This window comes from Perissodus microlepis, chromosome 7 (genome assembly GCF_051167445.1).
Source record: "Perissodus microlepis isolate ML-2025 ecotype Zambia chromosome 7, ASM5116744v1, whole genome shotgun sequence".
In the NCBI taxonomy this organism is placed as follows: domain Eukaryota; kingdom Metazoa; phylum Chordata; class Actinopteri; order Cichliformes; family Cichlidae; genus Perissodus; species Perissodus microlepis.
This window is the reverse complement of record NC_140467.1, coordinates 50,764,099-50,779,871: the sequence shown is the minus strand read 5'-3', so window position 1 is coordinate 50,779,871 and position 15,773 is coordinate 50,764,099. Positions and strand designations below refer to the sequence as shown.

Genomic DNA, 15,773 nt, shown 5'->3' with positions numbered 1-15,773 from the left:
ACCTGTTGTCATTGCAGCAGACATTAAAGCCATGTTTCATCAGGTTAAAATACCAGAGGAGGATCGAGATATGTTGAGATTCCTTTGGTGGCCCAACGGAGATTACACTCAAGCCATGGTTGAATATAGGATGACAGTGCATGTGTTTGGAGCAACATCATCTCCCAGTTGTGCAAATTTTGCACTAAGGAAATGTGCTGAAGATCATAAACAACAGTTTAGCCTTCAAGCCGTGGATACAATCTTGAACAACTTTTACGTTGACGATTGTCTCGTCTCAGCAGCCACAGAAGAGGATGCGATAGATCTCTATCGTGAACTCTGTGCCATATGCTTGAAAGGAGGCTTTCCACTGAACAAATGGATAAGTAACAGTCGTAATGTGTTGGCTGTAATACCTGAAAGTAACAGAGCAAACAAAATAAAGGATCTAGACTTGATCAGTGATGAGCTTCCAGTGGAAAGAGTTTTGGGCATTCAATGGTGTGTTGAATCTGACGTTTTCAAGTTCAGAATCACTCTAAGAGATCAACCTTTGACAAGACGTGGCATCCTTTCTGTAGTCAGCTCTGTTTATGACCCCTTAGGAATGTTGGCACCAGTAATCTTAAATGCTAAAAAGAGTCTGCAAAATCTGTGTCGTAAAAAGATTGGATGGGATGATGCATTACCTGGTGCAGTTATAAAGGAATGGACTATTTGGATGCAAGAGCTCTACAAGCTGGAGGAGTTTAAGGTTGATCGTTGTTTTAAAATCAACAGTTTTGGAACTGTAAAAACTGCTCAGTTACATCATTTTGCAGATGCATCTGAGGACAGCTATGGAACAGTGACTTATTTGTTACTAGAGAACGAACGAGACCAGGCACACTGTGCATTCATTATGGGAAAGGCACGTGTTGCTCCTTTAAAACCAGTTACAATCCCTCGAATGGAGTTAACTGCTGCCACCTTAGCAAGCAGAATGGATGCAATGTGGAAGAAAGAGCTGCAGATGGAACTGAAGGACTCAGTATTTTGGACTGATAGCACATCTGTACTAAAATATATCAACAATAAAACAACAAGGTTCCGCACCTTCATCGCCAACAGAGTTTCTGAGATTGTCAAAGTTTCAAATGCTCAACAATGGAGATATGTGGACAAGGATAACAATCCAGCAGATATGGCTTCTCGAGGTTTAACGGTACAATCCTTTTTGAAAAATAAACAAACTTGGCTCTCTGGACCTCCATTTCTTCTACTACCACAAGAGGAGTGGCCTCAGAATCCTGATGAAGTGAAACAAATATCATCAAGCGATGCAGAAATTAAAACAACAGTGAATGCTGTTCAGACGTCACAAGAAATGGATCCGATTTCTCACTTCATTCAATATTTTTCATCCTGGACTCGGCTGAAGCGTGCAGTAGCATGGATTCTGAGAGTTAAAAAACTGCTTCTGCATTACAGTAGAAGAAAACTACAGATTAAACATGATCCTGAACAAAATCTTGAACTTCAAATGAAGAAACACTGTCTGGACACCAGCAGTCTCAAAGTTAAGGAGCTGATTAGCGCTGAAATGGCTATAATCTCCTTTTGTCAAAGGAAGCGGTTTGCTGATGAAATCTCCTGTTTAACAAAAGGATCGAATGTTAAGAGAACCAGTCACATTTATAAACTTACTCCCATCCTGGAAGAAGGTGTGTTGAGAGTTGGTGGACGACTCAGTAGAACTGCAATGCCAGAAGAGAGAAAACATCCTGTTATTCTGGCCAAAGACTTCCACATTTCTAATCTAATCCTTCAACATGTCCATGAAGTGGTGGGTCATGGAGGTCGTAACCACATGTTATCTAAACTGCGTCAAAAATACTGGATTTCAGGTGTCACAGTACCTATAAGAAAAATTGTGGCTAAATGCGTTGTGTGTCGGCGCGTAAATGCCCCACCAGGACAACAGCAAATGGCAGACCTGCTCCTACACAGAGTAACTCCTGATGAACCACTATTTACGTACGTTGGAGTAGACTATTTTGGACCATTTCTAGTGAAACGTGGAAGGACTACTGTAAAATGCTATGGTGTGATATTTACATGTTTAGCGTCAAGAGCCATTCATATTGAAATGGCATAATCACTGGACACAGACTCTTTTATCAATGCCCTTCGTCACTTTATTGCCAGACGTGGTCAAGTAAAAGAACTGCGATCTGACAACGGCACCAACTTTGTGGGAGCCCATCGTGAGCTGAAGGAAATGATAGCAGATTGGAATCAATGTCGTATACACAATACCCTTCTTCAAAAGGGCATTAAATGGACTTTCCATCCCCCAGCTGGCTCACATCATGGAGGTGTATGGGAAAGACTTATAAGATCTGTGAGAAAGATTCTTAATTCCACTTTAAATGTATAAAGTCTTGATGAAGAGAGCCTCAGGACTGTTTTATGTGAAGCTGAAGCCATTTTGAATGCTCGTCCTATTACAAAGGCTTCTGCAGATCCAAATGACCTTGAAGCACTTACTCCAAACCACCTGTTGGTTCCTGGATAACTGGAAAAATTGAAGAGACAATCCAGGACAAAAGGGGATTTGTTCGTCATCTTCGGATCAAGGCAAAGACCGGGTTCCTAAACAGACCTATAAATAAAGTCTGTCTTTTGCAGGAAGCAGAGAATATTTAACACATTGGACTGACTGGATAATCTTTAAGTGACCTACTCCTTTTACTTATGGGTTATTAACTTTACAGATGGTGAACCACAAGTAGTAGTACTGATGCATGTTGCACTAAAGGGCGATTGAAATACTTTATGAATTATTATTACCTGACTCCCTTTTTCTTTGTCAACCTCTTCTTTTGAATACTTTCCTGTACTTCCTCACTCCACCACTAAGTTTTCTTGTTCTCTTTCCAGAGAATACATCAAACACCTTCTTGGCAGTTTCCTTTACGCCTACTCCATTTTTCTTCCATCTACCATGGTAGAACAGTTTGAATCCACCTCCAATACTCCTGGCTTTGCCTTCCATCTTGGTGCTTCCTAACACCCCCCCCCCTCTTGTCTTCCGGCCAACAGTAGCGCAGTTTCCACTAACACACAGCTAGCTAACAGTACCAGATTGAGTCACTGTTAACCCAGGCCATTACTGATCTAGTATGAAAATCTCCTTCCTGATGTTTGCTTTGGCAATGCTGGATTCCCTAGCTGATGCAGCCCTCACCAATTATCTGGGCTTGGGACTGGGACACTGGCACTAAGAGTACACTGGCTTGTGGCCCCCTTATGGCTGGGAGAGAAGCAAAAACCTGAGCTTGCACTGTTATTTTGGTTAGATGACCAACATCATTCTGTCCCTCATCGGGTTTACTGGTTTTTGAGATACCAATTTGTGCTGCTCTTGACAGAATTCTAGTTAATATTCAGTGGTTTGCACTGTTAATAGATCACCCTGCGACTGGTATTACAGTAATTTGCCCCACTTAGGAAATCTATCCTAAAAAAAAAAAACAAAAAACCCATACATACTTTATTTTGCTATAGTCACCAGATGATAGTGAGCAGTGCAACTTTCATCCTCATTTAGGATTTCTATGACTGCAGTAAAATTCTCTTCATCCCTCACTTTTCCCAGCTGACACAAGACCAAGTGATAGGTAGAAAAATCAATAGATGGAACTCAATGGCAAGAATTCACAGGGTAACTGAATGCACCTTAAGCAGACCTTTGACTGGCGATAGGATCAGTGGATTCCAGATCTAAGATGCAAAAGAACTGCACAGCTCTGCCTGATGAATGTAGATGTTCCCCTATTAATACAGGAAATATGCCTTGCAAAACAGGAAATACCAGCAAGTGGCAGAAATGTATCAAAGTTACCTATAGATATAATTTCAGTTTGTTAAAAAGGATGTTTTAAAAACCATTATCAGAACCAAAGGGGAAAAAACAAAAAAAACAAAAAAAAACAACAACAACACATTTGTCAAATACCTTGCAACTTGATGAATGATTCATTTTATTTCCTTAACAAAGACAGCATCAGCAATGAACCACTTTGGACATCCTCTCTCACACAGCACATCTTTCTTCAGCAGATTTTGACATAACATTTACTTTGTAGATCAGTGGTCGTCAAAAATGAGGGAACTACTGATTGGAAAGGGGAGGACCCCCCCCCCCCAGAAAACAAAACACCATCAGAGGTGGAGATCTAATAGAAGGGTGGGTCTGGGATAATAGTTCATTTCCGGATTGTCGTGCACCGAGCAGCTTCTCCCAAACATCATGATGGTAGTGGAAATCTTCATTTGTTCCATTTACTCCAACTATGAGGACAAATGAGAAAAACTGTGACAAATGTCTTCACTCTAAATTCAGAGGAGCATCATAAAAACATGAACTTACTTATGGACAAAGTTGTGGTCAAGCAAAAGGATTTCCAAAAGGATCCTCAAAGGCAGCTGTTGAACCAGAGCTCTGACCGACAGATGTATTCTGTTAAAAATATTGAGGGGAAAAAAAACAAAACAAAAAACTCAAGTATAACAATATCCTTGTTATCAAAAGGATCATTGGGATTAGGATGATAAAGTAAAAGGTGGTCATAAATAAAACTCTGTACCATAGCTACAGGTGGCACTCCAAATGGACTGGAGTCAGGGGCTCCAAATGCTTTGTCAAACATGTCCTGACCAAGTTCTGATCCCTGGGGTGGTGCTGAACTGTTTTGGATGGGAGCAGAGGAGAAGGCAACATCCAAGAGCCCTGGAACTGGAGCAGCAGCTGGTTTAGAGGCATCTAAATTTGAACATTACAAACACAGGACACAGTTACCAACAGGTCACAGTCACCAGATTATGACATAAGCCATTTCAGCTAGTTTAGCATTACCAATTGACGGCATCTTATTGATTTCAAAGTCATCGTGATCTGCAGCATCCTGCACGAGGCCCACTTTAGTGGAGAAGTATTGATCAAATGCCCCCGGTTGTTTGCCACTGGAAGCTGGATCTGACCCTGCTGCAAGCTCTCCTTTCCTGGCTGGGATGGCAGGAGGCTTGGCGAGCTGGAAGTCCTTGAACATGTCTTTCCCAGTCTTCTTCTCTTTCTCTCCGAGGGGATCCAAAGCTGTGAAGGCACTGTTCTCTACTTTTGGAGGGCCCTCTTTAGCAGGTGCTCTTGGAGGCGGGCGTGACGGACCCTGTGGATCACCCATACCTGGGAATGCATTAGGCTGGAAAGGATTGGTAGAGGCAGGCTGACCCCAAGAAAGGTGGGGTGGAGAGAGAGGAGCGCCAGCAAACTGTGGTGGCATCTGCTGACCCCAACCTGTTGGTGGTATGGGTAGACCACCAAAGGCAGATGGCTGTGGGAAGGCAGGCCTGGGCCCTGGAACTGTCCCTCCTGGCATGGGGAACATGTTGGGTGCAGCACTGGAGGCTCCCCACATGGTTACAGCAGGGACACTTGTTGTAGCTGGTGGACCCAACTGGAGATTCCCTAAATATATCAAAAAAAAAAAAAAAAAAAAAAAAAAAAAGTTTACAGACACAACAGGTTTTTTTTTTTTTTTTTTAAAAAACAAAAACACAAAACAAAGATGTGTGTGAAATACAAATTCCCCCTCTTGTGTATTACCCAGAGCAGCTATGGCAGAGGGAGCAGAGTTTGCCGGTGTACTGTTGAAGAGGTCTGGAGCAGATGACCCCTCAGACTGACTGGAAGCAGCGAACAGTTCTGCTCCAAACAGATCACTTGATGTAGACTAGTCACAAAACAAATAAATAATAAAATGAATAATGCAACACATTTTGTAAGCAAGTCACAACTATGTGGCAGTTAAGATTTAACAAATGCTTAAGAGAAACTAATAATTAACTATAGTTAAGCATACGATTGCATGCTTTGCCACTTACCCCTGCTCTTTTCACTGAAGCGTGAACATTAGGAAAATAGATTATGAGCAGCTGATTGTTAAAGTCATTCATTCAAGCCAGTTTGAGAAGCATGCGAACACCAGTGCATGCATAAAGAAAAGAAGTTATCCAAACAACAAGACCATGACCAGAGTTCCAAAATTAAAGTCCCTAACCCAGTGCATTCTCGGTGCCTTATCCTGTCAAACACCAATGCATAACCCAAAAGCTCAAGAAGGGAGATGTTAGCTCCAAATGTATAGTAAACCTTTTTTATTAAAACGCATAACACATGCAAGCCTACTACCATTGGCGTAGCCGTGTTATTTCACCTTTGCGCTCCTTCGACCTCGTCCAGACTTAGAGTTGTGCGGAGGCGGGCTTATGAGAACTGAATCCTTGCTATGAGTCACTGGCAGCTCTGGGCGATGGGTCATTTCATTAGAGACAGGGGAAGTTTTCAAAGAGTCAAAAAATGGATTTTTGTTTGAGAGAACTTGTCCAGATTCATTTCCATCCATCATGGTAGTCGTGTTTCCCTGAGTTATTTTCCCCCCCAGCGGCCACTGTCCGTTACTGAGCGCGAGGATCATGGTTTCCCTGGATAACCCATTTATTTGCTGACTGAGATGTTCAGAGTCTCCATTTAAACCACCATTAATAATTGTCTTACTAGTGCTGCCAACAGTGCCGTTTAGGTGATTGGTGGTGGTGTTGACGGGAATCTGTGCATTATCAGCTGCCAATAGAGTGGGTGATTTAGAAAGGGGGTCATCTCTGAAAGGGTCACTGTCTGGGGTTGGGAAATAGCCAAAAGTTGAGGAAAATGGATTCTCTGTCTGGGGATATGCCCTATAGTCAGGGGCACAGGAAGTTACAAAGGAATTTCCCTTTATGCAATTTTGATTGCTGTCAACTTCAGCAGAAAAGTCCAGTAAGAGAATATCATTAGAGTCCTGGTTAACACGAGAGGGGACAGTGAGAAAAAGAGAAAAGGATAAATCATTTCTGCAGAAGGGAGGTAATGATGTGTTAACAAGATGAACAATGAATCACATGGTGTGAAAGAGGAATGCCTTTTTAAAACTGCTACTTGCTGATTATGAAGAGTCACTGTCAATTTAATGCTGACAACTTGAAGGTCTAGGGGCCACTTCTAGCTCGCTTACTGTAATCCTACTTGCTCTGAACAACAAGTTGGACTACAAGTCAACGCCGGCGCTTGCTACTTACCCATAAATTCAGGTTAATGAGACATTTCAGCAGCACCGACGTAAAAGATTTGCCACAACTCTAAGTCTAACAGATTCTACTTGTAGCAGTTTTAAAGTTAACAACAACAACGAGACTAGTAAAACACAAAGCATAAACTCAATTCCTAAAAGACTCTTCATAGATTCTTAAAATGAACAGAATCTGATGACTTCACAAGTCTTTTCAGAATGGAGTTCGCAGAGGGCGTTGAGATTTTACTATAGAGTCATTTTTCTTACAAATACGTTCATTACATAAGATAGTGATAATAATTAGCAGGTACACAATTGTGTAAACACAGTAATAATACACTTCACCAATTACAATTCCCATATTAAAAGAAATATTTACCATCATGGTGTGACACTTACATTTGGAGCCTGAATGTCTGGAGGGGTTGACATATCTCCAAAAAGGTCATGCTGCTCTACTGGCTGGATGTGAAAATGAAACAGAAACATGCCATTTAAGAAAAAGCACTCCAACATTTCATTCACTGTTAAGATGGACACATCATTACAATAACTCTTACTTGAGCTGATTTTACGTCATTGCCCATAGATAGCAAGGCATTTCCATTCTAGAGACAGAAAGTAAAAATGTACAAAAATAAATTTAAAAAAAAGCCAGTAACTGCTTTAAGAAAAAAAACAAACAAAAAAAAAAAACTTAATTGCTTACCTCAACTATATCACTGCCATTTTCAACCTGTAAACAGAGGCATACTGTTAACGAACAGACTTTCCATTGAAATGACGCATTCATCACTAAAATGAAAAATGGCTGAGGATGTGATTCACTGAAAGAACACAGAGAGGCAGTGTTGACTTTCAAGCAGTACATACAGTGTGTACCCTGTCAGCACTCCCAGAGGACCACATGAAAGTGTTTTTCTTTCACAAAGAAAATGCTGCCATTCACTTGGAGAAAATTTTTTCCAGTCTGAAGTTAAATGCTTCTGCTTCAATTACCTTCTGTTTTCCCTCGGCCTCTTTCTTCCTCAGGTTGAAGATGACTTGGAATAGATCCTTCAAATCGATTACCAGTGGCTCTGCCTGTATGGAAACAAACACCAAAAATCTTTGGAAATTGGAATCAGTTTGTCTTTGGTGCCTGTGGCCGTACCACTTAAAGCAGTTATCAAAAGAAGGTAGGCTCAAATGTTAAAATCTCCAGCTTCTCAGTTAAAAAAAAAAAAAAAAAAAAAGGTTACTTAAGTAAACCTTTTACCTTCATGACAACCATAAAGGGGTGAACTGCCGTTTTATGACATCAAGTTATACATTATTAGACACATGGCTGGTTGACAGTTACATCCCAACTAGGTAGCGAGCTGTTAAGCTTTCCCCTGAGCAAATTTGAGTCATCAACTTGACCTCTCAACCTTTAAGCTTTAAGGTTGTCTAAAACAACATGACGTGTATACTGACCAAAATTTATGCTTTTAGTTTACGTAAGTAAAATTCTACCATTTTATTTGCTTGCTAGCATTAGCTAGCAAACAAATATATTTGAATGAATAAGCACTCATTCATACATAATGTTAAAACTCAGGTTTGACAGGCAAAGTTCACAAGCCAGTAGGTGGCACTGTAGTGCCTAGGCTTCTTTATAAAATGGAGAGTCTATGGCAGGGATGGCATTTTATATCATGAGCCACATAACAGCAACCTTTAATTTTAAGTGATACGGACCAGTGAAATTCCCCTTTCTGTCAGTGTACAGAAGTTTAACTACACATTTAATCCCTCATATCTTAATGTAAGAAAAAACGAAGTGCAATTATAACAAGTTTATGGTGTTTGACACGATAAGGAAATGCTACTGTAGTAAATGATAGAAATCCATCAGGATGATTCTTTGGGCCCAAATTGTAACAAATTAATGTGTAAAATTACAGAAAGTGTTCTGGTAGCTCATTGCCTTGACTGTCCTACAATCATAAAAAAAAACAAAAAAACAAAGTGTGTGTTAATTTGCAGAAAATGTACTATTTTTTTCTATAGTGGATCCGCTTTAAAAAGCAAAAACAATTCTTTAGTTAGAATTAGAAAAACAGGAACTTTCCTGTCATTTAATTGTTTATCTAGTACCTAATTACTTTGGCTTGGTATGAATGAATGTGTGTGTGGTCATTATCTGTAAGGAGAAAAAAAAAAAAAAAAAAAAAAAAAAGTAAAACTTATGAAAAACAAAGTCTATGCTCTACTTCACATTTTCCAACCTGTCCAATGGACCAGATTGACACACTTTGTCTATGGCAGTTCTGTGTGTTACCTGTTGTGCAGTCTTTATGGCAAAGAACTGATGCTGTCCTTCAGCTCCACACACATATCCAAAAGCCCTGTTATCCGTTACATCTCTGGCAATGAAGGAGATCTTATTCACCACATGCTCGTGTTCGATCACCTGAGAAATGTGGACAAGGATTTTCGGTTTTGTTTGCTTGTCTTTTTTTTTTTTTTTTTTTTTTTTTTTTTAAGCACTGCAAATAAATTCTGTGAAGTCCAGATTATATTGCAACAGTAATCAGAACTCACGCCCGATTTCTCATCAATGATCTTGATGCCCGACATGGAAATGTTGACCCAGATCCTCTGCTTGTGCTTGCCTTGCGACCGAGCAGCTGCTGCCATACCCTGGAGAGAATATGAAAATAATATATATATATATATATATATATATATATATATATATATATATATATATATATATATATATATATATATATATATATATATATATATATATATATATATATATATATATATATATATATATACACACACTACTCTATTGAAGGCAAATGATACCCACCAAACAGATGTATATACACCAAAGCTCTACTTAACAGCTTTAAGAAACAGTTTTGATATTTTCTTCATGAAAATCAGCGATAGAAGAAAAGAGTTTCTGATCCCACGTTGTACCTTAAGTTTCATCATGGAATCTTGGCACATCTTGTCTCCACGAGCCTCTGGAACATCGTCAATGCCGATCAGTTTGGCCTTGTACCTGACACCATCCCCTTGAAACCTGCCCAGCAGGTATTCATCTGTCTTCTCTGTTACTGGATTAAAAAGACAAAGAAAGAAAGTAGTAAAATTATAATCTCTGCCACATCTTAATAGCTGATTAAAGCAGTATTGGCACCATTTTCTTCTCCACTCACCTTTCTTTTTCTCTTTCCTGAATGGGACTTTGGATGCCTGTGTTATAGGAGAGTTGGGAGGGGTGTTGGAGGTTGAGACTGTAGAGGTGAGGCTGGGATCGGCAGAAGATGCGTGCGCTCGGTCTACCTCTGCAGACATGGTGTGGTGTCAGTCTGTGGACAAGTGGGCAATCAGAGGTAAAGCAGCTCCGTATTCAGGGGCAATGAGGTCGTCCAAGCATATGACTTAACACCCACACATGCTTCTCTTGGCGTTGATCTGAGGCAGAAAAAGTGAAGTTGGACACCAAGTGCGTGTTGAGAAATGGAAAGAAAGAAGATGATAAGTTAAATAAAGCACACTACAGTCTTTTCTGGTAAACCCGTTTGTTTGGGGGGGGGGGGGGAAGAAAAAAAAAAGTGGGTGGGGGGAGACTTGCTCTGTTCTAGTCTGCCACTGAAACAATTTTTTCCACATCATAAGCAATTATTACACACAGTAAACATTTACAACGAGAGGGACACATAGGGGAAGCATAAAACATATGACCAATAAAAATAGGCAGCTCATAAGAAGGCATGAGACACTTTAACACTGCTTTAAAAGCATGCTGTGTCAGTTGATTGGCTCAATAAAGAAGTAAACTGTCCTAAACCTTAAGAACCTCCTGCTTAAAGAGACATATTGGCATATCTATCATAATACCAGTCAACTCTGAGTTAGCAGTATCATGCTGGTAAACTGCTTTAGAGAATATTAACATATAGAAAACATGTCTTTTAAAAAAAAGAAAAAAATAAAAATAAAATAAAGTTTATCTTCCATGCTACATGAAATCAATGAATTCCTTTACATGGTATTGTCATAAGTGTGTGCATTTCCTACAAGAGGCACAAACAACATCACAAAGGATTATAGATGAAGCCACAGCATCACCTTACTCTTATCATGTTAGAGGTACCAAACTGCTGTTACTTGGAACACATCCATTATCACTTAGACACATTATGAGTTAAAAAGATGTGTGCAACTCATGCGTGTTCTGACAAAAAAAAAAAAAAAAAACCCACAAAGAAGAGAAAGACCCCCCCCCCCCCAAAAAAAAAAACCCCAAAACAAACAATTCCTGCTCTATACGTGTAGGAACGTACATACCTTTAGGTCCGGCTCCAGAGGCTCACTGGCTAGAATATCAGGGCAAAAAGCCTGTGAGTACCGTAGGACAGTCCAAAGGTTGAAAAAGAGCAAAGGTTGAGCAATTACCTGAAGTTAATCTTACGCTAGAAAAGCAAAAGATCTCGTGATGTTGAGCTAAGCAAGAACAAACGGAAATTGGAGCCTTTAACAAGAGTTTACCTACACAGTTCTGACTTTCAAGGAAAAGTTACACTTGACCTTCTGATACTCCAGAATAACAAGGAATAAACCATCTGCAAGACAAGTGAAAACAGAGCTGCACCATGAGATCACGCAAAAAACGTAAAGAACAATATCTACTCTAAAAATAACTGCCTAGGCTCAAACCAGTTAATCAGACAACTGTCCAAAAGCCATAAAGGAAGTGAGAGGTATTCAGGATAAGATAAGAGAACTTTATCTAGCTTTGTGGCAGCTTTTACACTTTTTTTTTTTTGCCTAACACCTGACCACAACAGAGACAGACAGAAAAAAAATTTCTGTAAAGTATCATTTTATTTCCCCTCAAAAGTGTGTGTGTGTGTGTGTGTGTGTGTGTGTGTGTGTGTGTGTGTGTGTGTGTGTGTGTGTATATATATATATATATATATAAATTTTGATACCATGAGAGATGTCCCACAGGTGCTACTGCAGAACTGTAAAACAATAAAAACCAGAACAAAACTCTTCATCTGCCTGTACCAGTTTTGGAGGCAGAGAAACAAGCGCAGTAAGCCCTTGTTTGCTTGGTTCACCATGCTGTCATGCAAGTTACCACAAATCGTACTGACAGACATGCTGTTTGGGCTGCACTGCTTGGAAGCATAGAACGAGCAAACCCTTAACACTTGCTGCACAACACATTAAGCCTTCACGAGCATGACACATGATTGCACTTGTGCACTAACAAGAGTGGTGTCATAGTCCCAGTACCTGGCAGTTAGTCTTATAAAAAGGGTAAAATGTCAGCAGTTGATTGAAGATTTAAGTTAAAGGATTACATTTTAACAGCTCTTTAACAGCCACAAAAACTGGCAGATAAGTGCGGGGCGGGGGGGGGAATGTGTAGCATCCAGCCATGTCACAACACAAACACTCGGCCTCAGACAGCAAGCATAAATTTATGTTTGTCAGCAGAATCACAGCACTGCAAAAGGCAGAAATGTCACAATCCTGGCCCCGTCAGGAAACGTAAACTGCTGCACATCTGGAGGAAATCAGGGAATGACTCAGTCTGCAAGTGTATGAGATGGTGAAATACCACAGGCCCACTGTGAACACACGGCACTGAACACAGAACACTTTCATACTAAAGGGTTCTGCACTCAAACACAGGAGTGACACAGGGGTGATAGAAGGTACAGAATTGTGAATGCTTAATAAAAAATTATGTGAAATATCTCAAGATTCAAATACAATTTTCCAAGTCAGGGTTAAAGCTGAAAAAAATTGAGAATTGAGTTCACAAAGAAACCTAGGGAGAGTGTTGGACTCCCACTACAGACGGAAAAAAGAATCTCAAAGTAGGCAGCAGAGGGGGGGGGGGGGATCATTATGACGAAGTTTTCTTCCAAATTTGGAACATTTAAAGTAAGACAGTTCAGCCTTTGACTAAAACTGAACTTTGGCTTTGCCTGCCTTTAGCTTTTATTAAGCTTATAAAACATTTCAGGCTAACATTCCTATAAATACCCGCAGCTTTTTAAATGACTACCTGTAGGATAGTCCTCTTGCGGAATCTTAATTCATGCAGGGATGTGAAAACAAAGTTAAACACCACACTTACCTACCTGTGTTTGGAAACGCGCAGTAATACGCCTTCTGGGAAAGAGAGCGGGTTTTTCTCTGCCGTGATGCCTCCGCGATTCGGCTGCGAAATGAGTTGAATCAAACACAGCTTGGCAAAAACGAGCGAGAGTGTGATGTTTTCCGCCGACTGCCTTGGACAGAACGGAGAGACTGCTGCAAACTCCTCGTTTAACCCTTGACTGACTGACAGGGCTAACTCGCTGCAGATTTCAATTGGTAGGGGGGCGGGCTCTTTACATGCAGGCCAACAAAATATCGCCATCGGCTATAGTAAGTGGGTCATAAAAATGAAGTGCGTGATGTACAGTATGTATGTATGTATGTATGCGTGCGTGTATTTATATCAAATTTGCTTACCCAGACGTGGATTTTTTTGTTTTCTTTGAAAAAAAACAACACAAACTTTTAAATAATTTTTAAAAAATGCCAGAAAGAGGCAATTAATATAGTATTTATTTATTTATTCAGTCATTCATTTCAACTTAATGCTACACCTATAGTCTACATGCATGTCACAGGTAGCAGTGGTGCAGGAATTAGTCAGATTCTAAACAAATAATGTGTAAAGTAAAAAATATGTTGGCCTAAGATTGAGCAGGAACAACTTGAATATCTTGCTGTTATAAATTGAGGCATAAAACTGATATTTTTTATGTGTTTTTCTGTACATTTGTATTTGGTTAAGGTTGAGCTATTTTCTAAGTGAAACTGCTGTTAAAACATGGTGGAAGAAGCCTGTGGGCTCCAGCCGCCATTCATTAGTGAATTTCTTGCATTACCCCTCCCATAGCCACTGACGTCACTGTTTTCATGCATGGACCATCTATTTTTGGTAGAAATATGTGGGACCTATTCTAGATTTGGGACTGGCACTGGTGGATTGTGCTAATACCAGCTATTATACAATGTTTTGAGAAGCTGGTCCAGCAATACACGGTGCATTTGGAAAGTATTCACAATGCTTCACTTGTTCTACATTTTGTCAGGTTACAATATTATTCCAGAATGCATGAAAAAAAATGTTTACCTCAAAATTCGAAACACAGTACCCCATAATGAGAAAGTGAAAAGGTTTTTGCAGATTTATTAAAAAAAAAAAAAAAAATAGAGTTCAGGCGCATCCTGTTTCAACTGTTCAGATGTTTCTACAATTTGATTGGAGTCCACCTGTGGTAAATTCAGTTGATTGGACATAATTTGGAAAGGTGCACCTTTCTATATCAGGTCCCATAGTTGACAGTGCATGTCAGAGCACAACCCAAGTCATGAAGTACAAGAATTTGTGTGTAGACCTCTGAGACAGGGTTGTATCAAGGCACAGATCTGGGAAAGGGTACAGGAACATTTCAGTAGCCTTTCCCACTGTGCTCACTGGGACCTTAATTGAAGATCCCAGTGAGCACAATGGCCTCCATCATTTGTAAATGGGGCAAGATTTGGTGAAGATTCAATGGTTGCGCTGACAGAGCTCCAGTGTTGCTCTCTGGAAAGAGGAGAACCTTCCAGAAGGATAACCATTTCTCCACCACTCCACCAATCAGGCCTGTATGGTAGAGTGACCAGACAGAAGCCACTTCTCAGTACAAGGGACATGACAGTCCAAAGGACTCTCAGACCATGAGAAACAAAATTCTCTGGTCTGATGAAACATAGATTGAACTCTTTGCCCCAAATGCCGACTGAAACCAGGCACTGCTCAGCACCTGGCCAGTACCATTCTTGCAGGAAAGCATGGGGGTGGCAGCATCATGCTGTGGGGATGTTTTTTGGCAGCAGAGACTCGGAGACTAGTCAGGGTTGAGAAAGGTAAATGGAGCAATGTATAGAGAATTGCTAATAACCTGCTCCAGAGCACTCTACACCTTGGACTGGGGCTTCACCTTCCCACAGTACAACGGCCCTAAGCACACAGGCAAGATAATAAAGAGCGGTTTTGGGACCACTCTGTGAATGTCCATGATTGGCCCAGCCAGAGCCCAGAATGAAACCTGATTGAACATCCCTGGGGAGATCCAAAACTGGCTGTGCTTGAGGCTAATTGCTCCCAAACCTTTTTTCACTTTGTCATTGTGGGGGTTTTGTGCGTAGAATTGAGGTGAAAAATGAATTAAAGTCACTCTGCAATAAGGCTGTAAAATGACAAAATGTAGAACAAGTGATTTGCTGTGGATATTTTCCATATGCAATGCACCCTATACCCTGTACCTATTTTTGATTAATATCAGTGTGAGTTAACAGATCTTCATAGGACACCGTCACAGCCATTCACATTGCAGTGTGCCATCTTGAATGCCAGGGGCGCTATGTGAAGTGCGCTTTGTAGGTTTCAGGGAGAATGTTTACTACATTAGCAGTTTTAGGGTTTTTGCTGATCAACTGATTCTTAATTCAAGAATATTCATGTTGTGTGCTCATCCTGAGCTCCACTCAGGCTGCCTTTTGAGCCTCCTACTTTGCAAACTCTATAGATCTGAC

General features: G+C 40.4%; 1 protein-coding gene across 6 annotated transcripts; it reads right to left on the bottom strand.

Moving 5' to 3' along the window:
- Positions 1-3,979: 3,979 nt before the first annotated feature.
- On the bottom strand, positions 3,980-13,491 carry dab2 (DAB adaptor protein 2). Of its 6 annotated transcripts, none has more exons than XM_084935729.1 (15): positions 13,276-13,491; positions 10,334-10,592; positions 10,092-10,231; positions 9,702-9,800; positions 9,439-9,570; positions 8,133-8,216; positions 7,843-7,869; positions 7,694-7,741; positions 7,533-7,595; positions 6,240-6,863; positions 5,630-5,756; positions 4,883-5,491; positions 4,614-4,789; positions 4,397-4,486; positions 3,980-4,317 (listed from the first exon to the last, which is right to left on the bottom strand). In XM_084935729.1, exons 2-14 carry the CDS (start codon positions 10,470-10,472, stop codon positions 4,415-4,417), a joined length of 2,340 nt encoding a protein of 779 aa, XP_084791855.1. In that variant the 5' UTR covers positions 10,473-10,592; positions 13,276-13,491; the 3' UTR covers positions 3,980-4,317; positions 4,397-4,414. The 6 variants fall into 6 exon arrangements, with proteins under 6 accessions (XP_084791855.1, XP_084791858.1, XP_084791854.1 ...); XM_084935732.1 differs by having other exon boundaries at positions 10,334-10,486; XM_084935728.1 differs by having other exon boundaries at positions 13,280-13,491.
- Positions 13,492-15,773: the final 2,282 nt, after the last annotated feature.

What these genes read in the sequence shown, in the direction of transcription:
- dab2 (XM_084935729.1), bottom strand. Translation starts at nt 10,472, where the DNA reads ATGTCTGCAGAGGTAGACCGAGCGCACGCATCTTCTGCCGATCCCAGC. An exon ending in ATTCCATGATGAAACTTAAG is followed by an intron (nt 9,801 to 10,091) that starts GTACAACGTGGG and finishes TATTCTCTCCAG; the next exon opens with GGTATGGCAGCAGCTGCTCG. An exon ending in CCATAAAGACTGCACAACAG is followed by an intron (nt 8,217 to 9,438) that starts GTAACACACAGA and finishes GTTTCCATACAG; the next exon opens with GCAGAGCCACTGGTAATCGA.